The sequence below is a fragment of the Lissotriton helveticus genome, chromosome 7 (genome assembly GCF_964261635.1).
Source record: "Lissotriton helveticus chromosome 7, aLisHel1.1, whole genome shotgun sequence".
Classification (NCBI taxonomy): Eukaryota; Metazoa; Chordata; class Amphibia; order Caudata; family Salamandridae; genus Lissotriton; species Lissotriton helveticus.
The window spans coordinates 1,799,279,559-1,799,307,520 of NC_136068.1; the positions used below are offsets into that span (position 1 = coordinate 1,799,279,559).

At 45.8% G+C, this 27,962-nt stretch overlaps 1 protein-coding gene across 1 annotated transcript in view; it reads left to right on the forward strand.

Moving 5' to 3' along the window:
* The first annotated feature begins 5,352 nt into the window (after positions 1–5,352).
* Positions 5,353–27,962, forward strand: part of LOC144770779 (phospholipase A2 inhibitor gamma subunit B-like) — an 892,650-nt gene continuing 870,040 nt past the window's right edge. Inside the window, exon 1 of the mRNA XM_078655535.1 lies at positions 5,353–5,442. Coding sequence (XP_078511661.1) covers positions 5,433–5,442 — 10 coding nt within the window. The 5' untranslated portion in view covers positions 5,353–5,432. The remainder of the gene's footprint in view (positions 5,443–27,962) is intronic.

Here is a 27,962-nt window from a genome sequence, read left to right on the forward strand (position 1 = left end):
TTGCGAAAGTGATCGAAAAATTAGTCAACACACAACTCATGGATCACTTAGAATCTAATAAAGCATTTCACAGCTCCCAATCTGGTTTCCGGAAGAATTATTCTACTGAGACTGCCCTTCTGAGAGCGACCGAAACTCTGCGGATTGGAGCAGATGAAGGTAACACAATGGCACTGATTATGCTGGACCTCAGCGCTGCGTTTGACACTGTGGCACATTCCATCTTGCTACAGTGTCTGAGCAGTGCTGGGGTCACCAAGACGGCATTGGGATGGCTTAAAGCCTTCCTCTCTGACCGCAGTTTTCAGGTTCAGAGAGGCATGTTTCTCTCAAACAGCATAGCCTTAGAACAGGGGGTGCCTCAGGGCTCTGCCCTGAGCCCCACCCTGTTCAACCTTTATATGGCTCCGTTGGCAGATGTGGTCCAGTCGTACGGCATAAAATTAGTATCTTATGCCGACGACACTCAACTGCTCATCTCCCTATCACAGACACCCACTTTAGCAGCGGCCAACTTTAAAACCTGCATGCAGGAGCTTGCAGGCTGGATGAACCAACATTGCCTGAAGCTCAATGGCTCAAAAACTGAGGTTTTAGTGATAGGGGGTAATGGTGCTAGCTGGACTCAGGAATGGTGGCCTCCTTGTCCGGGCCCTCTACCTCTTCCTTGCAAGGAGGCTAAGAACCTGGGGGTCTGGGTTGATCCCAAACTCTCTTTTGAGAGTCACGTTGACAAACTAGTAGGGAAATGCTTTGGGGTAATGAAGACCTTAAATCGCACTCTGGACCTTCTGCCTTTAGAGGCCAGACGCACCATGACCCAAGCATTAATCACCTCCCGCATTGATTATGCTAACGTGTTGCTACTGGGGACAACTGAGAAGAACATAAGAAGGCTCCAGGTGCTTCAAAACACGGCAGCACGGTTAGTTCTCAGACTCCCCAAAAGAACGGCATCCAAGCCCACTTTGGCTGCCCTTCACTGGCTTCCTATAAAAAAAAGGATCCTATTTAAAGCACTTTTAATCTGCTATAGGATAACCTCGATGAAAGCCCCTGAATATCTGAAGGATTTAGCCATCCCCTACCAGCCCCACAGAGCACTTCGCTCTATGGGTATGGGTCTTCTTAAAGTTCCTCGTATAAAAAAGGCCAGAATGGGAGGCCGCTCCTTTCGTGTGTTAGCAGCCAACCAATGGAACACCCTCCCAATTGAAATTAGGTTAGCCAAGACTGAAACAATTTTTAGGAAACTTTTAAAAACACATCTGTTCACCCTTTAGGCCGGTCGCTTCTCTTCTGTTACTCTCTCCACAGCGCGGGGATACGCCGGGATGGCGTCACCAGGCGCTCTACAAACTCCTTTATTATTATTATTATATTATTATTATAAGGTCCCGAAGGCAAGACCTATTGGCTATGCCAATGCTTGTTTTAGTAAGTTGCTGATGGGGCACACTATGGTAGGAAAATCAGGAATAAATCATGAATAATACTCACATAAATCAAGTAGTGACTTAACCCAAATCTTATCACTGGGACAATAAGTATTAACAATAGCCTCAACAAGACATTGCCTAGGTTTGATGCCTTCATGAGACAATAAATGCCCCAAGTATTCTACCTCACTGAAGAGAAATCTGCATTTTTTGGACATCAGAACAACTCCCTGTTCTTCAAATATTTGAGTACTTTGCGTAGAGTACAATCATGCGATTGGGTATTGTGATATGGTGAGCAGTCTAGTAGTTGGGTGTGGGTGGAGTCATGGGGCTGAGGGAAGAGGAGGAGTCAAGACAGGAAAGAGGCAGTTAGAGTAGGGACAGGGACGAGTAAGGAGTAAGGCAATAAAGCTCCTTGAAACATAAAGTAAGTGTCTGTCTTTATTGTATGCAAGACACTACAGCTGGCGACGAGGGTGGGATGAAGTGACCTGCCATCCCTACATGATCAAGGAAAGCGTCCTGTCCCGGGCAGCCTGAAGAACGTGGTCGCCGTCGCGACACGTGTGCCCCCAGAGAGACCGCCGCCATAAGAACAAGGCCAGCGGTAATTGTGCCTACTCCGCGATTTGCTGATCGCGTGGAGTCCTGCCTGACGAGCGCAATCGAGCGCTGGAAGAAATTGCAGCCGAGCGCTGTTTCGCGCCAAAGTTGAGAGCTTACCCCAGATGCGTGCAACTCGGCACGGCGTCGGAAGTGGCCAGCGAGTGGAGCAGCCGAGTCAGGAGCCCACCCCAACCCTGTCTGGAGGGTCCAGCAAGTGATGGTGTGTGGAGCGTCACCACTGCGCTGCTGCCTGCACGAAGTGTCGGTATGATAAATTGTTTATTTAATTGGGGAAGATGCCTATTTTTGTTAAAGTACATCTCGGGCTCTATGAAATATAGGTACATAGAGGAATGCTATGCTATGTATTAGGGGTCACGGTTTCAGTTTGTTAGGCAAAACATGAGAGGAGGCGCATTGGGTGTTTGTGATGCAGCTTTATTTATTTAATATTCGTGCTTAATCATGTCGAAGGATGGTGATGAAGTAAAATGTTGCCCCCCCTGGAAAAATTTCTGCACACATTATAATGAAAGACAAGTGAAACTTAAATAATCAGTAGGAAATATATTTTTTTCCATTACAAAATGTTTTCATCACATCCACCATACTACCTAAAAGAACTAGAGGGAAATTAACATTATTTTTCGTTTTTTTTTTTGCTTGTTTTACATCTGCAATATTATGTCATTCCGAATGTTGTGTAGGTACACGAGATACATTCAAGTGCTGGCTTGCTGATTGCAGAGCTGCCCTGTTCCTAGTGGCGTTTCTCTGTACTTTCAGTGAACGTTTTTAACAACACTAATGGGTTAAGAGAGTACCGGTACTCCCAGTTGCTGGCATGCAGTGGTCAGTCTCTGTGTTATGGGCGCGTGACAGTTAATGGCGAGTGTATTCCGGCGCTAGGTGCGGCTGCAGCCCTACACTCAGAGCCGGCATTCCTAGTGGCGTTTCTCTGTACTTTCAGTGAACGTTTTTAACAACACTAATGTGCACTCTGGTATTGTTGTGAGCATGGAAGATGAGACTTCCTACTAGTAACAAGTGGCCTGTTTGGGTCCATGGCTCTCTATGTGTCACGTTGGTTAGTGCCCTTCCATTTCTGGTGAATAGCATCAGTTTCTCGTTTCTCAGATGGGTCTAATTTCTAATATTTATATGTTTCCGTCGTCTTAAGTGCTTCATTTTGCTCGCGAGAAAGTGTCACTCATAGTCATTGAAATGTCACTCATAATTACACTGAAATTATGAAACTCCTCACACAGCAATCTGAAAATTTGGCAGCTATGACCAGTGCTTCAAATGGGCCGGTACTCACCGGTACTGAGTACCAGCACTTCTCCGTATTCTCCCACTGAGTACCGGGACTTCTTCTAAGGGTTAAGAGAGTACCGGTACTCCCAGTGGCTGGCATGCAGTGGTCAGTCTGTGTTATGGGCGCGTGACAGTTAATGGCGAGTGTATTCCGGCGCTAGGTGCGGCTGCAGCCCTACACTCAGAGCCGGCATTTGTTAAGATAGCGCTTTAGGCATTTGGCGCCCTTGCTAATTGAGTCTGAAATGAGGCAGCAGGGGGTTCTTTTTAAGTTGACTGGTCAGTTCCTGGATGAACAGTGACTGCCCCGTGAACCCAAACACCTCGGGACCTCCCCAGCTCACCTAAATCACCGATAGCTTAGCTGCTAACGGTGATGGGTCTGTTGGTGTGTGTCAGCAGGGGTGAGACAGTGAAAGAGGGTGAAGAAAGGGACAATGAGGTGTTAAAACATTGCCCAAAAGCCTAATCAATGAATGAAATCAACTCTAATCTGGCAAGTCAGACAGAGGCGCAGGGACATGAACAAGGCGGTTGCAAGATGATCGGGGTTCTGCAGCTTCTGCTGCTGGCATTCCCTTAATGCGCACAGCTTCGTGCGCCCCTCGAAATACTGGCACCCTGGGCCCAGCTCGCCACTCTACAGGCCGGCCCTGCTCACACCCCTACAGCGCGACAGGACAGAAAGACCCGTTGTGGTTTGACAGCTAGAGCTCTCCACATTGGAACTGTCGTGCTGTCAGTTATAGGGAAAGGTTGCAGCACCAGTGTCGGTCAGAGCGCCTCACGCCCTTCGGCCAACTTCGGCTCCTGTGTGCAGGGCACATTGGTCCATTTTTTGCAAGACCTGCTTCATTTTTACAGAGATCTTAGCGGTCAAGGTAAATTAGCGCAAACAGGGAATACGTAATTGGCCTCGTCTCAATAATATATACAAACAAGTTAAAAACATTGCATGCACGTGGAACGAAACCAGAATGATAGCCTGTTTTGCGAAAGTAGATATCGCAAGATGCTGAATGCGGCAGACTACGTTTCCTAAATAGGGCGTAAACCTCAATCGCCACAGGCAACCAGGCCTTTCAATTACACAAATAGCAAACAAAATAAGGAACCAGCATTACAACGGCTAAGTTATTTGAAGCATTTATCCTTATGCTTTGAAACGCATCCATGAAAACTGCCAGTGTTTTAGAAGATGTGCTGCTCTGCACACTACACAGCTTGGGGAACGTGACCAGGATTCAACAATAAAGCACACATTCATTGAGTAATGAAAGCTCACTACAAGTTGCAAGGGCACAAGTAATGCTCAACAATATTCACATAAATAAATGTGTTTAGCCTTCTTTGATTGACAACTTTTCAGTAGATCGAAAACTGTTCCATTTGGTCGAGAATCTTGAATACACGCAGGTGCACTTTGAACCAACATGGGACCTACAAAATACGGGCAGTAATTTATTTTTCCTTACGGCGAAGAACTTGCTGTAAAACACATTTTTTAGGCTTTTTGCAATTTTCCACAACTTACACAGGCACGCACTACGTCACACATACACAAAAATACACATGCTCAAACACAAAAGGTGCATATTAAACAAGCAGGCAGGCTGATACAGACAAACATCAAACACACATAATACACACACATTGCAACGCAGGCATTAATTATAACACGTACGAAGCACACACATGCAGGGAGCTGCGTCTGAATTTGCCCCCTTAATGAAAACTCGTGCTTTCCGAAAAATGAGGACGATGGTCTGGGACGGAAATTGAACAGCTGGGACCGAGAGCGGAGGATCGATGCTGCTCTTTTTTAACAGCTGCAGCACTTACGTGAGTATGTGCTGGAATCGATGAAGGAAGTGGAGTTGGAAAAATAAAGAGACCGATGCCAATCCACCTGTCCCTTAATGGCCGCAGAACTATGCCGTCACTTCCGGCGCTCCCGCATGTGCGTGGGCTTTTGCTAGAGGAATCCACCGGCTTCCGGTATATCAAAAGGTGAGAAGCTACTCCATTGAGGATCTGCGGTTCGAGTCCCAGCCAGCCGGCAAACTGATGGTTTACAGTAGGTGATTTTGGCATTGTGTTCGAGGCAGCTGTGCTTTTTAAAAATGTATTTTAGTATTGTGATGGAGTGAATTCGGCAGTCACCATGACGACAACGCTTGTTTTCCTTTGCAAGACCTTTTCCTCGGGCCATGAGCAGGTCTGACCGCAATCGGATTCCACTAATCTATGTGTTTATGGAATTACTCTATGAAGGAAATGCAGCCTGGGGGTACAGAAAGTATCATATCACAGCAGCGCCTCCCGGCATTCCGCATTCATAAAAAGTTTGGGGGTTTGTAGGGCCTTTGGATTTTAGGGCGTACATGGTCATTTTAGGGTGGGTTTGTGTTTTGGGGGGCCAGGAGTAATTTAAGGGTATAGAGCATGTTTGGATTTGGAGTGCGAGGGTTAATTTTAGGGTTTAGGGTGTGTTTGGGTTTTAGGGTACAAGGGTTAATATTAGGGTTTAGGGTGTGTTTGTGTTTGGTGTGCAAGGGTTAATTTGGGGTTTCAGGGTGTTTGGGTTTTGGGGTGCCAGGGTTAGTGTTAGGGTTTAGGGTGTGTTTGGGTTTTGGGGTGCCAGGGTTAATTTTAGGGTTTAGGGTGTGTTTGGGTTTGGGGTGCAAGGGTTAATTTGGGGGTCCAGGGTGTGTTTGGGGTTTTGTTTATTTTATTTTATTTATGCATTTTTATATAGCGCGGACTTTACCCGAAGGCGTCAGAGCGCTTCACAATAGGAACACAAGTGAAACATGATGAGAACATTACACAGGAACCGATTACAAAAGTAGACGTTACATTACATACGGTTAAAGTGACAATTGTGAGCAAATAAAACACATGAGGTAGTAACAATTGTGAGCAACCAAAAATACATGAGGTAGTAAAGAGTGCACAAGAGGAAAAAGTGACAAGTGTGCAGGATATAAGAGAAAACAAGGTATAGTTAGAGGTATAATACTGCAATATGAGCTAGACACTCAGGCACAAGAACAGGCGTTAAATAGGCAAAGGAGGCCCTTGTGCAAGTATCTAAGGCAGGTAGCAAACCGTGTGTTACAAGGGCCAAGTGGTGTGTGCATGTTACAAAAGGGTACCAAACACAAGTATATGGAAAATACTGCATAAAAAAGGCAGGCATTCCAACCACAAGAACACATAGGGAAAGCACTACCATGGTCATGGAGAGTAGAGTTTTCAGTAGTGGGAGGTCTTCCTTCAAATAACAAAGAGGACGTGAATTACTTTATGAGGTGTCTCTGGAGGAGGAGAACTTTGAGGTCCCTTTTGAAGGCCTGGGAGGAGGCGGTGGTCCGGAGCTGAGGCAGTAAGGAGTTCCAGATTCTCACTGCGTTGCCTGAGAAGGATTGGGCCATCATTCTTTCCTTCTTGAAAGTGGGAGGTTCAAGCAGTAGGATCTCTGCATTGCGTGAAGGTCTAGAGCCTCCAGAGAGTTTCAGTTTATTCGCCAGGTAGCGAGGAGAGGAGGAGTGCAAGGCTTTGTGGGTGATACAAGCGGTCTTGTAGATAGCTCTAGCCTCGAAGGGAAGCCAGCGGAGGGTGGATGACATCGGTGTGATCGCTTCTTTTGGCCCCATAGATGAGCCGAGCTGCTGAGTGGAAAACAGACTTAAGTGGAGATAGGTGAGATTTGGGGAGGCCAGTAAGAAGAGAATTGCAGTAGTCTAGTCTGGAGAGGACCAGCGATTGTACCAGGGTTATAAGGTCCTGCTCCGGGAAGAAGCGACGGATTCCCCAAAGAAGGCGCAGTTGGTATCGAGCAGATTTTGCAATGGAATTGATGTGGGGAGTTAGATTGAGTTTTTTGTCTAGTAAGACACCAAGGGATGTGTTTGGGTTTTGGGGTGCAAGGGTTAATATTGGGGTTCAGGGTGTGTTTGGGTTTTGGGGTGCAAGGGTTAATTTGGGGGTTCAGGATGTGTTTGGGTTTTGGGGTGCCAGGGTTAATTTTAGGGTTTAGGGTGTGTTTGGGTTTGGGGTGCAAGGGTTAATTTGGGGGTTCAGGGTGTGTTTGGGTTTTGGGGTGTCAGGGTTAATTTTAGGGTTTAGGGTGTGTTTGGGTTTTGGGGTGCCAGGGTTAACCTGGGGGTTCAGGGTGTGTTTGGGTTTTGGGGTGCCAGGGTTAATATTGGGGTTCAGGGTGTGTTTGGGTTTTGGGGTGCCAGGGTTAATATTGGGGTTCAGGGTGTGTTTGGGTTTTGGGGTGCAAGGGTTAATTTGGGGGTTCAGGGTGTGTTTGGGTTTTGGGGCTCCCAGCTGCAGGAGGTCAGACGTTTATCTACAATTCATTGTGCAATCATCCAACAGTTTGCGCACGTTCGGCGGCCGACGGCACCACTACCTCCGTAGTGCTGCCGTTGAACGTTCGAACCTCACCTGCGCAATGGAACGTCTAGCACTGGAGCTGGACGTTCCATAGCAGCTATGACGTTAAATAAACAAACAATTCCTGTTAAAATCACCAGACGCAAAAACATCTTATTGAAAACACAATAGTACCTTTGAAGTATTCAGCTGCTTATTTTCAAATCACCCCAAAGTCATCAGGAACAATGTCATCTTGTAAAGTTATCGGAGAGTCAGGAATAATGACACCTTCTGAAGTCAGCAGATACTAATTTTCAAGTCCTCCTTAAATCATCACGAATAATGACGCCTACTATCAGGTACTCCTTTTCAAGTCATCCTTTAATCATCACGAATAATGACACCTTCTAAAGTCATCAGATACTCATTTGCAAGTCATCCTCAAATCCTCAGGCTGAGCTTCTGCAGCTTGCTGATGACTTCAAGAGCTTGATGATGTCTGATGACGTGTAAATGACTTCTAAGGCGAAGACGCAACAATTGTTGTTAGGCCTCTTACCTTCTTTTATCCTCCACGGCAAAATCTAAATTTAGAGGGGAAGTGGTCATTAGTCCAAAATACTGGGAGGGGCGGTAGAGGGTATGGTTGGCAAGGCCATAATCGCAGGTGGGAAGGGGCACTAATCTCCAATCGGTTTGATTGCTTGGAAGACATTGATTGACTTCGGAAGGCAAATGTCTCCATACTTGACGTGGAACACACTACCACCTCTGTGATTTCTATTCCCACCCAACCTGAATCACGTTCAGACAGTTTTACCCCCATAGAAGGATCTCATATGGACCCAAGCCCTGTGATCAATCCTATTGAGATTAGGGTGGAAGATGTAAGTCTACAAGAGGCTTACTCTGGCTGTAGTCAAGCAGGGCCACTTAAATTGGTCTCCTGGAACATAGCCGGCTTAAAGAACCGTTTGGACAATGATGACTGGGCAGATTTCATCGATACCCATGACATTGTCCTATTCCAGGAGACCTGGGCAACAGTCCCTTTATTTAGAGCGGGGTATCTAAATCACTATAAGCCTGCTATACAGGGCCCAAAGGGCAGAGCTTCTGGAGGACTGGCGGTGTGGATCAGAGACTCTCTGGGGTATCAATCTACGGAAATCTTAGTAGATAACCCCGACCTCTTATGTATTAACCTAAGCAAGGGTAACAACGAGAGCATTGTTTTAATTAATATCTATGCCCGTGGCTGCAAAGGTGGTCGTAAGCAACCGATTTTGAATACCCTTGATCTGCTTTTGAGGAACTTAGGCTATGGCCATTTTATCGTGGTGGCAGGGGATTTGAACTGCTCATTCGAACCCATTCTTAGTATAGACGAGGATGTGGGTGTCGATGTAGACACTGCTTGGAACATTCTGCCATTGACCATAGACAAGGGTGTTAGGGGAACTGAGGCAGCCTTGCACTGGCTGGGATTTTGTATGGAGTGGGGGTTGCGGGCAACTAATGGGCGCACAACCTCTGATAAGCACGGACAGCCTACCTTTAACAACGGAACCAGTATGAGCCGAATCGACTACATACTGCTTAAAGTTGATTCTTGGTCACTTGTGGTAGATATGGTGGTAGAGGTAAGGCCAGAGAGTGACCATGATCCTCTGATATTGAGCCTAAGGGTGTCTGATATGGGAGGGAGACCCACTGTAACACAATGCCCGACATCAGAGGTCATCTTGTGTACTGATAGAATTCGGGTAAAATGGCCCAGGGTCATAGCAGAACCTCTACTTATCAAAGAAATTGAGGAGGTGGTAATGAGAACAATGGGTAACATGATGGACCTACAACCTACCTCTGGGGTTGACTCCCCATTTATTGAACTCCACGAGAAGTGCTTTATGGAATAAAAAAATGTGCTTACCGAGCCATCAAGGTTTAAGAAAGTTATTACCCCTAAAAGGTGGTACAACAAGAAGTGTAGGGATGCACATGGCAAATTAATTGCTGCAGTTAAATCTAGGGTCACTAATGATATCAAGAATGCCAGACTAATTTATAAACAGGCTTTATGGTCAGCCAAGAGGGAATGGGACGACCACTTTTGGTCTGAACTCCTCTTGGCGTGTAATTCGTCAAATCAAATGAAGTTTTGGGAGACTATCAAATGGGGCAGGGATCCGGACTCCCAAATACCTGTTAATTATGTCTCTGCTTTAGATTGGGTGGGTTTTTACTCTGCCCAATTTGAAGACATTAGTGAAGGGCCCTCTGTACAGAATGAGCTTGCAACGGGGGTACCTCTTAGTGTTGGTGCAGCTCTCACTTTTTCACTTTTAGACACAGAACGTGCCTTGGGCACTGTCCAGTCAGGGAAAGCACCAGGATTGGATGCCATCCCTGCAGATCTTTTTAAATCGAACTTCGACGTATGGGTCCCCTATATAACAATGTTGGCCAATGCTATTGCTGCTGGGGCCAGGATTCCTGAATCATGGAAAGGGGCTGAGATCTTACCTATATATAAAACAGGTGATCGCACGTTACCAAATAATTACCGCCCCATAAGCCTGATAGACTCTCTTCAAAAAGTGATCTCGAGGATGGTCCTTGTAAGAATACAGGGATGGATAGACCAGGAAAATATATTATCTCCCATGCAAGCAGGGTTTAGATCAGGCACCAGTACCATAGATCAGGTGTTTAGACTGGCTTTGCTTTACTGGAAGGTTGTTTTTTGGGAGGCGGGGTTATTTATGCTGCATTTGTCGACCTTAAGTCGGCTTTTGATTTGGTGCAACGAGCAAAACTTTGGGATTCACTGAGACGTATGGGTTTACCTGTTGAACTCCTGGATATAGTCATGAGACTTCATGAGGACAATTTTGCCCGAGTGAGATGGGGCAAACAGGGTCAGGTGACTCACAGATTCCCGGTAAACCGTGGGGTGCGCCAGGGATGTGTGTTGGCCCCCACTCTGTTTCCCCTCTTCATCAACCAGGTCGTCAAATTCTTCTCTAACACTCAAACAGATGCACCTTCTTTGGGGGGGTCTAAGTACCCGATGTTAATCTTTGCTGACGACACCCTGCTTCTCTCTAAAACCCGTAGTGGGCTGCAGACAGCATTGAATAGATTTGCAGAGTTTTGCAGGGTTAATGATCTACAGATTAACGTAGATAAAACGAAATTTATGGTCTTCAGTAATAAAAACCCGATCACAAGCTCTGTTAGCTTGAATGGCGTGTTCATTGAACAGGTGAAGGTAATGACCTATCTGGGTGTGACCTTGGATTACCAACTTAGTTGGAAACCCCAGATTGAGGCATTAAATCTTAAATTCCTTCGTCTCACAGGTTGTTTATTAAAGGAACATAAGAAATCATTGACCAAACGTATTGCCCCAGCATTAAAAATCTACGAAGCTAAAACAAAGGCAGCTACCCTCTATGGTGCTGATATTTGGGGCTTTAAGGATTTGACTACTTTGGTTAAAGCCCAGAATAAGTTTTTGCGAAATCTGGTTGGGCTTCCACAGTCCACACCCACCAAACCATTGCTGCTAGATCTAGGCTGTAGACCCATAAATGAGTTGGCCCGTTTTCGCCTGGTGGCATTATGGCGTCGGCTCTGGGTTACCCCAGAGCTTAGCCTCTTCGCCAACGAAATGGCGGAGGTAAAAGCATTTTTGGGTGCCGCTAGAATTCCCTGGTTTAAGGAAGTTAAACATACTTTGTTTCAAATGGGTTTACATCACCTGTGGACTAACCCGGGGAGCTCTATTTTTCCATCTAAACAAGACTTTAAAGATTTTTTTTGGGCATCCATTAACCCAATTGCAGTTAGCCAATCATTAGACACCAACTTAACAGGGCACTTTTTGACTCATAAACTGACACCCTTTCTTGAGCCTTATTGGGATGTGATTTGTAAAACTCTGGATAGGAAATTGTTCCATCAATTCCGCGTTGGATCACTTCCCATTAATGCATTTACTGCTAAGTGGTCTGGTAATTCAGATAACAAATGTCCTTGGTGCCCGGATCATGTAGAGAGCACTGGCCATCTGTTTTTTGCTTGCCCAGCCTATCAAGTGCTGCGTTCAAAATGGCTCCAACCCCTATGTAGTGGATTGAATAGCAGGGGACACCTTGAAGCTTTGTGGAAATTTCGCACCATTAGATCTGAGCTCGTGGTGGTTGGTGTGGCCAAGTTCTTAGGCGGGGCCTGGTTGATTCGTATTAGAAAATTGAATACCTGATAAATTTTAAACATTAATGTAGTAAGTTCTTATATTGTATAGTCTTTTTCAAATGTTTAATAACTTTTTAAACAGCGATGATGCTCTATTTTAATATTTCATGTATTGTATGCTGTCTTTTATGAATTTTATTTCGAAATAAAGACTAATGAACTGAACTGACTTCTAAGGTAGTTGGATGATCATCCAATGACTCTGGGATGGCTTCTAAAGTAATCCTGTTTGACCTGGGGGCCGAATTGAGAAGACAACAGGTAAGACTAGCACAAGGCAGGTGACCTTGACAAGTCTGGAAACAAGCATTGGCAAAGTCACCAGGTCTCGCCTATCATAGAGCTATTGACTTTGTTGATTTCTTTTAGCAATGCTATATATAGCAGCACAGCTGCTGTGCAGCATTGCATGAAAGTCAGATAAAAAGGGCTTTGATGTGGCCAGTGCTGATCGTTAGGACCGTGATCTATTTTCGTATTACAGGATTATTCAGTCCCCACCTCCCCCCAAAAAAGTTTCATTATCTTCCTTTCGAGCTGAAGATCGACATGTTGGCTTTGAACGAAGACAGAATGCCTTGTAGAGTGTTGTAGTAAGAGCCTTTACAGGAAGCCAGGTTGTAGGTTCCAAGTTGTAACCTTATTGATAATCCTGTTCCAATAGCTTTAAATAGAGCCAAGATGATACCTAGGCCATAAAGTACGCCCCACCAGGAGCAGCCTCCTAACTGCTTAGCCTTGCTGACCCCAACTGAACAAGTTCATACACCCAACATTCTATAAAGTCATAAGATTCTATTAACAACTAGGCTGAACAGCAGGAAAGGAGTAAAGAAAGAAGAGAGACTTGAAATAACATCACAACACAGAGCATGTAGCGCAATGCTGGCTGCATGTTTCTAGTATCATGAAACTTGTTGGCATGACATTTGGGCATGTTCTTTCCAGACGGGATACTAAACGACTAAGGGGGTTGTGGGGTTGAGCCTTACAACAACAGGAGAGGGCAGGGGTGCACTGGACAATCAACCATGCAGGAGGAGGGTGGGTTGTTGGGGGCTGGGTAAGCAACAATGCAGGAGGGGAAGGGAGGAAAGGGATGCAAATAAAATAAAAAAAGTTCCTCTGTATGCGGCGAGCAATAGAAGGACACTGGGCAAGAGACACAGTACTTGGTCCGTGTTGTAGGGTAAGGACAAGTACACAAAGATGGAGCGAAGCCTGGATGCACTGACCAAAGAGAAGCAAGGAAATGAGAATGACCATTAAACTATGTCAACCAACCAATGGTAAGCAGTCAGTGTGCTATAAGCCCCCTGTACGTAAACAAAATGTTTTGTAAATATACTGAAGGGTATCCAGCTACTAACAGTGTCCACAGAACATTTAGGCATGCTAGTGTGAAGGCAGATACGAGTTTAAGATAGGGGGAGGGGTGGTGTCCTGTCTGAGGGGAAACCGTCTTTACTACAGAGGTAAGTATCCCACCGGTAAGTACCATGCAGTAACTATTTGTACCTTTATCATGCAGTATTTTACCACACAGGTAATCTATTTGTTTATTTTTAATAACAAACATTTTCTGTTAAGTTACTTGAGGGTTTAGGGGTGGGCAGAGGTAAAGAGGTATTTACGAGTGGGTAGAGGTCAAGAGGGTAAGGGTGATTTTAGGGCTCGGATGAGTAGAGGTAAAGGAAGGTCAGGGTGATGTGAGGGTTAGGGTGCGGGAAGAGATAAAGGGAGGTGAGGGTTGATTGAGGGTTATGAGCTGTGTAGAGATAAAAGATGGCAAGGATGATATGAGGGCCCAGGTAAAGATACAGGTAAAAGAAGGTGAGAGTGACTTGAGGGTTCATGAATGGGTAGAAGGGGATGTGCGGGTAACTTGAGGGGTTTAGGGGTGGGTAGAGGTAAAGGGAATTCAATCTGAATTTAGGATTGGAGTGGGTTGAGGTAAAGGAAGGAAAGGGTTATTTTTAGCGTTCAGGGGTGGGTAGAGCTAAAAGGAAGTAAGGGTGATTCTAGGGTTCTGGGGTGGGTGAGGTAAAGGCAGGTAAGAGTGAATTTATTGTTTAGGAGTGGGTAGAGGCTAAAGGGGTAAGGTTGATTTTAGGGTTAGAGGATGAGTATAGATAAAGGGGTGCACAAGTGAATATAGGGTTTAGGGGTGTGTAGACGTATAGGAAGGTGAGAGTAATTTTAGTGGTTAGGGATGGGTAGAGGTAACCAACAAATAAATAAATGTGGCGCTGTGGCAAATGTTAATTCAGAAAAACACATACTGTATGACAACCCTCTTAAGAAAAGGGAGTATTTATCATCAATAAAAGCTACAGGCGGCCGAAATGTATGTTTCAGAAAATGGTCATGTGCCACAAATTTTACTAGTTTGCGTTTAAAAAAAGTACCACAATCTGAATGTAAGCAGCGCGGAAGAACACTAGTCAAGAAATCAATCCGTACTTGTCGATGCTCCAGTGAAAACTAAAAATAAAACACATGGAGACAAAGTGAAACTGACAGGCGCTGACATGCAATCACAAATTAAAGTGAAGCAAATAGGATTGACCATTGAGCTAACTGATGGTAAGTAATTGGAGGGCTAAAAGGTTTTTTTCTTTTCAAACTAACTTGTTGCAAGTGACAGGTATGCACTGTCTCAGGCGAGGCCTAAAAATATGAAAGGAGGAATTGTCAGGAATGAAGAAAAATAGTTGCTTTGCCCACAACACCTCCAGGTTCAGACCCCTAAATTAGGTTTCCTTTGTTTCAACAGCCTTCTCTCCATGGTGTGCATGTATTGCAGGTACCTCTCCTGTTAATAGTTATGTTGTGTTAAAAGGTTTTAAATGACTAAAAGTGTCTCTGTAGTACCAAACCCTTATAGTACTGGGAACTGTGTATCACGGAATGTTCAGATACTTACCCGAAAGCTTCATTGTCTTTCTCATGACAGTATGTGCGTCAGTCTCATGCCCACCAGATATCCCCATACCCAGGAAAAAATGCATCACTCTTAATATCACTGACCGTTCCTGCATCGGGCTTCTTAAGAAGGGTGAAAGAGAAACAATTCCTCTAATAACAAAGTAAGGTAATCACCAACCTGACTGGCAATTTAGTTCCTCATCCCAACCGAGGAGGGTGGGTGGAAATAATGACTGTAAGGAGGAAGACAATGACTCAGAATTGTGAGACTTACTGATACGTAATCTAAGCATTATCTTCTCAGTCTTCCTCCTTGCAGGTTGAGCGTATACTAAAACTAGATAAAAGTGCCCCAGGGATAAAAAAGATACAGTTCAACTTCCATTATTGCTAAGCACAGTGTCTTTATTTGTCATAAAGAAAAATCAAGTACAGGTAGCATCCCGAACAGAAGAAGATAGAATTTCTCTTGAGCGAAGTCTGTAACAAGAAATTAAAGGGATCAACCGTGACCTGTGTTGCTGCGGTACCAATGTCCTTTAAAAATCTCCCCATTTGAAAGCAGCCTAAGTTGAAGAAATGCTCTTAGTGGATGCACCCTTAACCAATGAAGGAAGAGGGACACCTGCTATAAATATGAAAGGGAAATAGATGCCTTCACCCAGCTACTAAAAGAAGAAGTAGTGGGTGTATGACCCCTTCCAGCCAGACTAAAGGGAACAAAAGTTAATCTTTCTATCAGATGGAAGATATTTTGTCTAGATAAATTGACCAATCCCTATGTAAATCCTGGGTGTGCTAAATCACTCCTGGTCTGAAGATGGGCTAGGGAAAAACAGGGCGAACTAAATTGTAAAGACGACACATTTGGCAAAAAGCAGAGTTAAGAGAAACAGAAACGGGAGGCACAAAATGACTTTTTCGCATTAAATTGAGGACTAAAGGAAGATCCTGGGCTTGCACAGTGATTTTGGACATGAGGGCAAGAGCTAGAAGGTCTGTCAAAGGTGACACCAGCTGCTTCCAGTTAGAAGAGGTCAGAAGTTCTGGTCAAACTCCCCGAACAAAGACATTGGCACGAGTGGCTCCCTACCCCAACTGCTAGCATCTGAGATGAAAACCAGAGGAGAGGGAGAAATTCTCTTGCTCAAACTGTCTGGAATCAACCACTATTGTATCTACTGGTCCTAGTTCACTGGAATCTCTGCTTCGTAGTCCCCGCAGGACGGGTTTAATTGGGTAAGAAGGTGATTAAATCGGTGGATAGAGATAGATTTGTGCACAAGCTGCTAGGTGGAGAGCTGCTGTCATATCCCCCTTCACAGTCAACCAGGCGCTTGTTGCCACCAAAGATCTCTGTAACAGGGTTTAGTAAAGGGAGATCTGTTTCTGGTGTCTCAGAGGAGGGAAAATAATGCCCCATGATCTGCGGAATAGGGTCTCTTTGAACTGTAGAAATTAGGCTAGATAAACGTGGGATCTCTTCATGTTCAGCAGGACTTGGTGATCTATCGTCATCCAGCACACTTTAGCGACTGCTTACGATCCCTTGGAAAAAGAACCACAGATTAACCAATCATCCAAATAGGGAAAAAACAAAATGCCCATTGCATGAAGTTTGCTCATTAGAGGAGCTATGGTCTTTGTAAAGGTGTATGGGGCCGCAGAGAGCCTGAAGGGCAGGACACAGAATCGATAATGGTGTCCTGCGATCGTAAACCTCAGTAATGTTAGGGAATCTGGATGCATTGGAATGTGCAGATAAGTATCTATAAAGCCTAAATAGGTCAGTAACATTCCCAGGAGGACAAGAGGGACAATTGACTAGATGGTTAACATCTTAAACATTAGATATGTGATATGGCCGTTCATCTTAAAGTCCAGAACAAAATTAAAGTCTCCAGAGGATTTCTACATCAAGAACATCGGAGAGCTACAATCCTGTCCTCTCACCTCCACTGGAAAGGATCTTTTTTCTGTTATCACAAAATAGAGGTGGAGAATATGCACCTGTATGTTCCCCCAACAAATAACTAATGCATCACAACAGTATACAGGGGCTTACTATTCATAAGAGAAACCAAAGAGTTACAGTTTCCTAAATTTCAGGAAAGTGCTCAACACTTGCACAAAATTTTATATCACAGGATTTCAACTGATTAGGAAAGCTATCCTTTATGGAAGAGGATGCCTCACACACATATTAGTGTCTTGCTTCATCATCAGCATCCTCTCCCCACCCTGGTAGGATGGTGCCACCAGGGAGGACTCAACCGGATTGAAGACGCGACAGTAGGAGGGTGTTCTTGAATAAAGTTACTGGACAAAGCGGGATCCAAACAATCTGAAAATGTCTTAGGGTTCCTCGATTATCAATTTTATTAGTGAGGACTCTGTGTATGCCTAAAAACACCGTGGCAATTTTATTAGTGAGGACTCTGCGTATACCTAAAAACACTGTGTCAGGTGGGTAAACGGAGAACAATGGCTCAAACCCGTCTTATATTAGCCAACATGTTTCTGCCCTCAGTAATTAGCCTATCTGGCCTGGGGCATTCATCAGGGCTCAAGGATCCCTACATTTAGACAATAGGCTGATCTATCCTATCTGGTAATGCATATACATTGTTGACGAGGCTGTTCCTAACGGGGGCGAGGAAGTGGGGGAGGGGGGGGAAAGGGGGTTGTTGGGTTGTACAGGTATCCTGGTCAAAGAAACAGTGGTGGTAAAAAGGTATTGACCTCCCACTGGGTATCCATTATGTTGGACATGTTGGCCTCACACACCCTTGCAGGTGTCATGCTTCATCATCGGCGGTTGCTCCTCGTCGGGTAGGCGGTGCAATTCCCAACGGGCTCACCTCATAGAGGGGCTCTTTGTCGGAGATCTTTTGGGTCCAACTGCCTATTGGTGAAGTGTGGGTATGGGGCCAGTAGGTTTAGTAGACAGAAATATGTGGTTAAAATGTAGCGTAGGGTACCTGAGACTATTTTATTCGGGCGGTCCCTAGTTACAGTTAAAAACGTGTATCTAGACTAGAATAGCTAGAAAAATGATGTTTCTTTATTCTAGACTAGGCTAGAGATTGGAGAGGTTGGTCGACATATTTCTCGCTATGTACAGTGACTGCGATTCATCAGGACCTATTATTTGTTGTCTACCTTAGGAGTTGCCTAAATCAATAGTGTTGAATTGTTAATCAGCATATGGGTAGAAGTATTACCTCACTGGTGAATAGTCCTTGCCTAAAGGCTTGTGTCCTACCCCTCTTCCCGCCCAATCTCGGCGGGAAGAGGGGTAGGACACAAGCCTACCGCGCGGATTCACATAGCCTCCTATGACAGAGGCATGCTCACGCGCTATACAACCCGCCGAGTTTTGATGAGGCAGTTAATTCTTGACCTTTAGGCAAGGACTATTCACCAGTGAGGTAATACTTCTACCCATATGCTGATTAACAATTCAACACTATTGATTTAGGCAACTCCTAAGGTAGACAACAAATAATAGGTCCTGATGAATCGCAGTCACTGTACATAGCGAGAAACATGTCGACCAACCTCTCCAATCTCTAGCCTAGTCTAGAATAAAGAAACATCATTTTTCTAGCTATTCTAGTCTAGATACACGTTTTTAACTGTAACTAGGGACCGCCCGAATAAAATAGTCTCAGGTACCCTACGCTACATTTTAACCACATATTTCTGTCTACTAAACCTACTGGCCCCATACCCACACTTCACCAATAGGCAGTTGGACCCAAAAGATCTCCGACAAAGAGCCCCTCTATGAGGTGAGCCCGTTGGGAATTGCACCGCCTACCCGACGAGGAGCAACCGCTGATGATGAAGCATGACACCTGGAAGGGTGTGTGAGGCCAACATGTCCAACATAATGGATACCCAGTGGGAGGTCAATACCTTTTTACCACCACTGTTTCTTTGACCAGGATACCTGTACAACCCAACAACCCCCTTCCCCCCCCCCCCCCCCCCCACTTCCTCGCCCCCCGTTAGGAACAGCCTCGTCAACTTTGGATACATAACTTTGACTGAGGGCCTTGACTAAGGCTGGACCTTCCACTCCATGTGAGTGGTAATCACGCCCTCCTTGATCGATTTGGATCACCTCCTCCCTTCTTTTGTAAACAATGCATATACATTACCACAGAAACGCATTGGCTGGGCTGAATGAACTGCTTTTGTCAATTTGCATTTGTTGAATAAAATTGGATTCTACGAGACTCACAAGACTCCTGAGTAACTACTGTTCACTCAATCATGATTATTTGTTCTATCAATCAATCATAGCATTTGTAAAGTGCACTACATACCCTTGATGGTCTCAAGGTGCTGAGGGGGGGGGGCTGCTACTGCTCGAAGAGCCGGGTCTTGAGAAGTCTCCTGAAGGTCTTCGGTCTGCCGTAGGTGGATTGGGAGAGTGTTCCATGCCTTGGCGGCGAGGTGGGAGAAAGATCTGTCGCCGGCGGTAACTCTTCGGATGCGGGGGACAGTGACGAGGGCACGGTCTGCGGAGCGGAGCGGAGCTGGTGGGTGGGGGTGTAGAGGCTGAGTCGGCTGTTGATGTACGCTGGTCAGGTGTTGTGGAGTGCTTTGTGTGCGTGGGTGAGGAGTTTGAAGGTTAGTATAAACAAAAGAAGAGAGTGAGGGATTTTTCACATATGTGAATGGAAGGTACTCCCAGTCTCCAGGACTTAAATATAGAAATAACAAAAGAGGAGTATCACCACAAGGACCTTAAAAAAGGTTCTGAATGGTATGTCAAAGAACAAAAGGGATATTGTCCTTTTGTTAAAAAAACCCTCACTCACCAACCTGGTTGGTGACATGCTTCATCATCGGGGTTCCACCCTGACTGCCGAATGCCATCAGGGTGTGCTGCGACACCTGAACTACAGTGGAGCTGGTTTCTTGAGTGAATGGTGCAAAAAGTGGTGTTAAAAATTGTCCTGGTATAAGTTTTTGAAAAAACTTTATTCATAAGCTACTGGATAATATTAAAAACAGTGAGGAGATACTCACGGTCATTATCACCCTTTAGAATCTCCTCACTGTTTTTAATATTGTCCAGTAGCTTATGGATAAAGTATGTGGTGTGGTGTGTACGTGAATAGTGATAAAAGGTTCAACACACTCTGACCAATCAGTGCAGGCCACAAACTGAGAACCCTGTAGTTTATTGTTATTGTTATTGTTGTTATTGTTATTTTAATTTTATACCGCGCCTAATCACCTGCAGGTCTCTAAGCGCCCGGAAAGATGGTACAGGACAATAACACAACAGGGTCAGAACAAAAGATCGCATTGGATTAAGCCATGCTCAGGCTTCTCCTGAACAGTAGCGTTTTCAGACTCTTTCGAAATTTTAAGAGGTTTCCTTCCTCACGTAGCCCTCCAGGCAAGTTATTCCACAGCTGGGGAACCAATACCGAGAAGGCTCTGCCTCCCTTCGTCACTAGCCTGTACCGAGGGCAAGTCAACAACTGCAAGTCCGAGGACCGAAGTGATCTCGTCGGGCAGTACAGTTGTAGGCGCTCCTTGATATAGGCCGGAGCCTTACCATAGATGGCCTTATGGACAGTACACAGACTCTTGAATTCCACCCTCTCTTTAATTGGAAGCCAATGTAGGTTTTGTAGTAGAGGAGTGGCTCTAGACCTCCTAGGGAGTCTAAAAATCAGTCGGGCAGCATCATTCATTAGAACCTGAAGCCTATTAGTAAGGGTTTTCGGTAGGCCAAGATAGAGGGCATTCCCATAGTCGATTCTGGAAATGATAGTGGCAGTTACTATTGAACGCATCATGGGCTCTGAAAGGATAGGGGATAACTTCCGCAGTTGCCGGATGATATTAGTACAGCTGCCTACCACCGACGCGATCTGAGGTGCCATCGATAGGTCAGCATCCAACCGAATCCCCAAGCTTTTTACAGCCAGGCTTGGTTTTGGGGCCGGGCCCAACTCCATGGGCCAGTAGAGGTCACTCCAAGGTGAGAGGGTGGATGGTACAACCAGGATCTCAGTTTTGTCAGGATTGACTTTTAAAAGGTTATCTGTCATCCATCGTACCGTGAACCTCAGGATGTTCTGGGATTGGAGTTGTGCAGCCGTGGTGTCATTTATACTTAGCAGCAACTGCGTATCGTCCGCATAGTTGAAGACTTTACAGTCCATTGCAGCCAGCGCAGCGATCAGGGGTTGCAGGTATAGGTTGAATAGAAGTGGGGACAGGGCCGACCCCTGCGGTACTCCGCACTCTAGAACCCCGACCTCAGATGTTTCATCCCCCAGTTGTATCCTTTGGGTCCTGCCTGTAAGGAAGGATTCCAACCACTGCAGCGCCGAGCCCTTAATCCCAAAGCTCTTCAATCTGTCCAAGAGCAGGGTATGGCTGACAGTATCGAACGCCGCTGAAAGATCTAATAAAATCAGGGCGCTCGCTTTCTTACAGTCAGCCCTGCCTCTTAGTTCGTCCAGCACCGAGAGCATCACCAACTCGGTGCTGTGGTGTGCTCGAAAACCTGCCTGTCTATCGTGGAGTAGATGGTGAGATTCCAGATAGCAGGACAGGGACTGAAGAACGTGTTGCTCAAGGATTTTTGAGAGGAAGGGCAGCTGGGAGATGGGTCTGTAGTTCTTCAACACAGCGGGATCCGACCCCAGCTTTTTCAATAAGGGTCTTACCCGCGCCTCCTTAAGTTCACTCGGCAGGTATCCCATGTCTAGCGATCTATTGAGGAGAGAGATGATGTATTCCTCCAATAAGGGACGCGCAATACGAAAGATCTCAGGCGGACAAGGATCAGCTGGGGAGCCAGATTTAATTTTACACATCAGTTGTTCCAAGATTAGTGTATCCATCTGTGGGAACATTCTAAGAGAACAGTCGCTCACCTTATTAGATGTTAAGGCAATTGCAGTCCCTGTTGCCGCCACATTCTCTATCTCCTGGACAATGATCTTCACCTTCTCCAGGAAGTAGGTCTGGAAGGTATTACAGTCAAAAGGGGGCTTAACATTATCAGGCTTCTTACTCAGCTCAGCCAAGATTTTAAAGGTTTCTTTCTGGATATTAGTGGCCTTGCTTAGGCGCGACTGAAGATAGTCCGCTTTAGCTTGAATCATAAGTTTTTTGTATTGGTGGAGAAAGGCCTTATAGGTATCCCTATCAGTATCCTGCTTGGATTTCCTCCACAGCCTTTCTAATCTCCTTAGCTTGGTTTTGGTTTCCCTTAAGAGCGGAGTAAACCAGGGAGCTTTCCCAGAGCCCTTGATTTGCTGTGTTTTCACTGGCGCTATCTGATCGATGGCCCGAGTCAAACATCTTGTTAGATCAGAGTAGTCTCGGTCCAAATTACAATCTGGCTCTAAGACCTGGGGGAGTTCCAGATGTGCCTCAGTCAGGGCTCTCAGATCGACTTCAATCCATTTCCGGGTTTTCCTGAAGCTATGTGAGTTATAAACAGCCCCATTGCTAAGGGGGACCTCACACGAGACCAAACAGTGATCCGACCAGACACAGGGCGCTGCCTCACTAAATGTTAGAGTGGCGTCGGTGGTCCACATAAGGTCAAGAGTATGACCTTTTACATGCGTTGGGGTATCCACAATCTGTGTGAAGTCCAATGCGGACATTAATGTGTCTAACTGGCGCATGGGTGAATCCCAGGTGGGCTTATCCCAATGTAAATTAAAATCCCCTGTAACCAAGATTTTTGTATATCTTGACCTAAGGTCAGATATAATAGGACAGAATAAGTCAAAGAAGGTAGGGGTTGCCTTCGGCGGACGATAAACAGACAAGATCACCCAACACACATTGTTTACTGTGACCTTTACCCCAAGAAGATCGGCTAAGTCAATCGTCTCAGTTAGTATTTTTTCAACCGTCATGGTCTTCCTATACAAAATAGCTACCCCACCCCCCCGTGAGCCCCCTGGGCGGTTATGCCACATTATATCATATCCGCTTGGTACGGTGGCGATGATATCCGGTAACGAGTTCTCATCTGTCCAGGTCTCTGAAAGAGTCAGGACATCGATGTCACTATCCTGAAGCATATTATATACCTCCAGATGATGGCAGTGCAACGAGCGGGTATTAAGGCTCGCTATTTTTAACGTGGAACATTTATTCAAGGCAGGTGTGACCCCAACATTCCGAAAGATACTGTACTTTTTAAGCAACAGCAGGACTGTCTGGTCCAACATGGGTTCGCCTCTATTCAAAGATTTAAGCATTTCTGAGGAGTAAGTGCGACGATAACCAGCCGTCCCAGCCCCTGCGCCCGTCTGTGCGCGGACGGGCGCAGACGGGCTGGACTCTGGCGTGACTCCGGCGATGCTCCGGCGAGCCCGCAGCGCGTGCCCGCTGCGCGTCAGCATGGCCCGTTTTAAATACCGGTCTAGCGTCCTTGCGACGACTAGACCGTGCGCAGCTTCTCTAGGCCGCCCTCCCCAACCCAAGATGTCCGCCGCAGTGCTGCCTGTCGGGAGAAGGACCCGCTCCAAACGCGGTGAGTTTTACGATTATGGTGCAAGTAAGTGGATTCTTAGTTAAGAGCCTAAAAAGGGGCAACAATACACAACAAATAAACAAATATTCAGCGATTTTAAAATTTCCTTGTGTGAGCTCCTGTGAGCGCGCTGCACTCTGTGGTGCAACTCGCTCCGTTTATCCTAATGGTTTCCAATCACAGGCCACCTAGTTTGCCCCGTTTAAATACCGGTCTAGCGTCCTTGCGACGACTAGACCGTGCGCAGCTTCTCTAGGCCGCCCCCCCCAACCCAAGATGTCCGCCGCAGTGCTGCCTGTCGGGAGAAGGACCCGCTCCAAACGCGGTGAGTTTTACGATTATGGTGCAAGTAAGTGGATTCTTAGTTAAGAGCCTAAAAAGCGGCAACAATACACAACAAATAAACAAATATTCAGCGATTTTTAAAATTTCCTTGTGTGAGCTCCTGTGAGCGCGCTGCACTCTGTGGTGCAACTCGCTCCGTTTATCCTAATGGTTTCCAATCACAGGCCACCTAGTTTGCCCCGTTTAAATACCGGTCTAGCGTCCTTGCGACGACTAGACCGTGCGCAGCTTCTCTAGGCCGCCCCCCCCAACCCAAGATGTCCGCCGCAGTGCTGCCTGTCGGGAGAAGGACCCGCTCCAAACGCGGTGAGTTTTACGATTATGGTGCAAGTAAGTGGATTCTTAGTTAAGAGCCTAAAAAGCGGCAACAATACACAACAAATAAACAAATATTCAGCGATTTTAAAATTTCCTTGTGTGAGCTCCTGTGAGCGCGCTGCACTCTGTGGTGCAACTCGCTCCGTTTATCCTAATGGTTCCTAAAGGCTACAACTAAATAGTTTGAACCGCTCCTGATCGAGACCTAGGAAAAGAGAAGAAACAACAAAGAAGACTTACATCAGGTAAGTTTCTGAGGCTTCATGGCGTGCCTCAGTAAAGTATGTCAAGGAAACGCTAATAGCGTTCTATGGAAAAACACACGAGACAGACTGGGTTAAAAAGTACCACAAGTCCCAACGATCCGGCGTGGTGGCTGCCCAGGTATACACGGCGGACAGCCCACACAGTTACGCCAGGCTAGCGGCGAACATGTTAGCTTCCCTGTCTGCAAACTCACCACCTTTGTACCCATGAACATGGCTTGAACGATGCGATACCATGGACTGAACTTTAATTCTCGGTCCTTACTGACCTAGGGGCACCACTCTCTGGTATCCTACAATTGTTGCAGCACCTCTGTAGACACACTTGTACCATAATTTTCTGCCCCTCAGACCCTATAGGGGTAGCACTCAGTCTGGGGTAGGGCACTCTCTCCCGTTCTCCACCCCATACCCTGTTAGGTTAGTATGCCCTTCACATTGAGTTGTACCAGGCTCTACCACTGCTAGAATCTCACACTAGCAGACGCCCCGCACATCCAGTAGACCGCCTGACTGTAGTGCCACACTCTGGGTCCACTCATGGGTTTTCTACCCCAGCCATATTGAACCCCCTCTAGATCACAAGAATGTTAAAGTTACAAGATAGACAGCAATGTATCTTAGGGACTGCCTCCTCACACGCTCACCAGTAGCAGGATCCTGCGCCCCCACACACTTACGCCACTAGCGCCCTAATCCCCTTGACAATGAGCAGCCAGCTGCACGCACATGCGCAGAACAGAGGGTTGTTCATGTCTTCTCTTGCACATGTGCCCAATATCCCCACAGTGCACGCATGAACACCACACCGCGACTTTATAAGGTATACCGGTTACACACAGGCAGGTCAGAGGGATTACTGTTTCTTCACTTGCATCACATCGTGACAAGGCACACCGGATAGAGGTACCGCCCTCTCTTCAATCACCGCTACTATATTTGGGCGGCCTCGCCTGGTCCACTTCACTATCGGGCAGGCGTAATGACGGGGTAGCTGCTAATGAGCGGGCACCCATGCAAAACTGTAAGTAGAAATCTGTTACATGGACCAAGGAACCTGAACAGTAAGTTACTGATCCAACGGCTGCTGGGCATGTCAGTTTCTCATGTTTTCACTCTATTATGTTGTCTTTTCCCGACATACTTTACTGAGGCACGCCATGAAGCCTCATATACCTACCTGATGTATGTCTTCTTTGTTGTTTCTTCTCTTTTCCTGAGTCTCTGTCAGTAGCGGTTCCAACTATTTAGTTGTAGCCTAAACTACAGGGTTCACAGTTTGTTGCCTGCCCTGATCAGTCAGAGGGCGTTTACCTTTTTATCATTATAAGGCGCACAATATTTTGGAACACTGTATCCTTCAACGTTGAACAAACCAAAAACTAATGCATAGGATTTTTCGTCCTACTCAGTTATGGCGGATATTTTATCCTTTTTACCCACGCCGGACGCCATGTAGTGTAGTTCCTATATTCCCTATTGGCTCTGCGCATTGGAATAATATATCCTATAGATTTGACGTAGGACTTAGGTCTACTAGGTCTCTATCGAATATATTAGACTTAATTGTGAGTGCCAGCTAGTTCAGAGGTCACTAGAAACTTTCTCAAATACACAAGAAGGGATTAGTTTCTGACAACCGCATAAACATGACAACTTTGTTTCCCCAAGAATAAACTGATCTTCAGAGTCGTGGAAACAATAGATAGATATTTCACTCAGTCAATCATGCATGCTTTGTTTCATCAGAGGTGCAGAGAAATAGAGAGACGGGCATTTTCAATACAAGTATTTATTGAACAGTCTTCTTTCTCATTTAATAAAATAATACTGTAAAAGCATGGTATGGTTTCTAAGCCATCTAACCTAAGTCTAGTACGAGGGAAGAAGTAAGTATGGGTTCAGTTTCTTTGCCAAGAATCTTTCCAAGACTTCTCCTAGTGTCTAATCAGCTCCGTACCTTGGTTTAGAATGAAGGAGGTCTTGTATCTCTGTCTCGGGACTCGATTTCCCAACACCCCGCAAGGGGAGCTTGGAAACACTGGAGCTGGATTCTCAGTGAGAGAAAGGCAGCCTCTCTGTCAGTGCGTCAGCTGGTGGGTCGACTTCCTTCGGCACTTGCTGTAGCGAGCTGCGTCGGGCAAGTAGATAGTCGAACTGCTCCAAACCACTGTGTCTTTGCTAGGGCAAGTGTGGGCATATTTATACCTTGAAGGTGCCTGGTTTGAGATAAAGTCAGACATAATAATGTCACCAAAGAACCCCAAGGGAATGGTAGTTCTTTGAAAACGCCATGATTACTAGGACAAATCAATATTCAAGAAAGGGGATGTCCCTGACTGCTGAAGCCGAGTTTTCCAAGAAATCGTTGTGGCTTTTTGGAACTAGGGGAAGTAGCCATGCCTGTATTAGGACTGCATGGGCTATGTCTAAATATGGGTATGATTGTTATGCCTATATAAGGGCATGAATCGGGAACATTACACTAGGGTCCTAAAACACTATACAACACATTTTTTTTTGCATGAGAACAAAAACCCTCAGAAAAGAATACTGATCTTTAGCATACTCCGTAACCGTGTAAAATTGGACACTACTGATATTCGGATGATGGATGGGGCGTTTAAATCCACACCCCATCCATTCACCCAATATACACCAATCAAGCGTACATTAATAACACTGTAGTTCACTTAGTGTACAGTTTACTCCCTGATAAGCAAACCTCAACTTACACTGACTTTTTAACAGTGCTAAAATCTAAAACACAAAATAAAAGTCCTAAAAAAGTGATAATAATTTTTTTTTTGTATTTTTTTTTTTTTGATGTTCAAACTGCTTTTATTGAATATTATAGATAGTACACAGCTTTCTGTGCCTACAACCCGGAGGCCGGCAGCATTGTGCGCATCAGAGTGACATAAGTATAGCAGGAATAACACAGCTGTGTAACCGGCATCCCGGGGGCCCGGCAGCGTCAAGTCTGTACCATACAATAAATGTCCGACAGTTAGTACGGGAGATATAAACCATAGTAGGTACCGCAGCAGAACAGGGCTTTTTTGTTTTTGTTTGTTTGTAGTCCTTTTGAACAGTTCCCAACTTTAGAACAAAACTGTGAAGGTTCACGGCCACACTCGAGAGTAGAATACTGGGACGAATATATGGTAGTACATGTCAAGGGTCTTCCAAAGCAATGCAATGACACATTACAGTCACGATGGTACCTGTTTACCTGGAGGTTAGAGGTGATGTGTAGCACCACAGGGCGGTGCCGGGTCCGGTATTGAAGGTGTATGGGATTGCCAGGGCAGCGGGGTGTGCGTGTCAGGTAAAGGTCTGACGGCAACCTCTGCGTATGTGGCGTCAGTGGACAATCTGTAGGGAGAGCGCTATGCAGGTGAACGGTTAGCGGGGTAACATGTGGGGCAGTGTGTCAATGTGAGAGGCTGGAAGTGATGTACGCATCTGCAGGTAGCTGTCGGATGCCCCAGATGCCCCCGTGTCAGTTAATCACCCACAGACCCCCCCGCAGGGACATCACCGTCATCC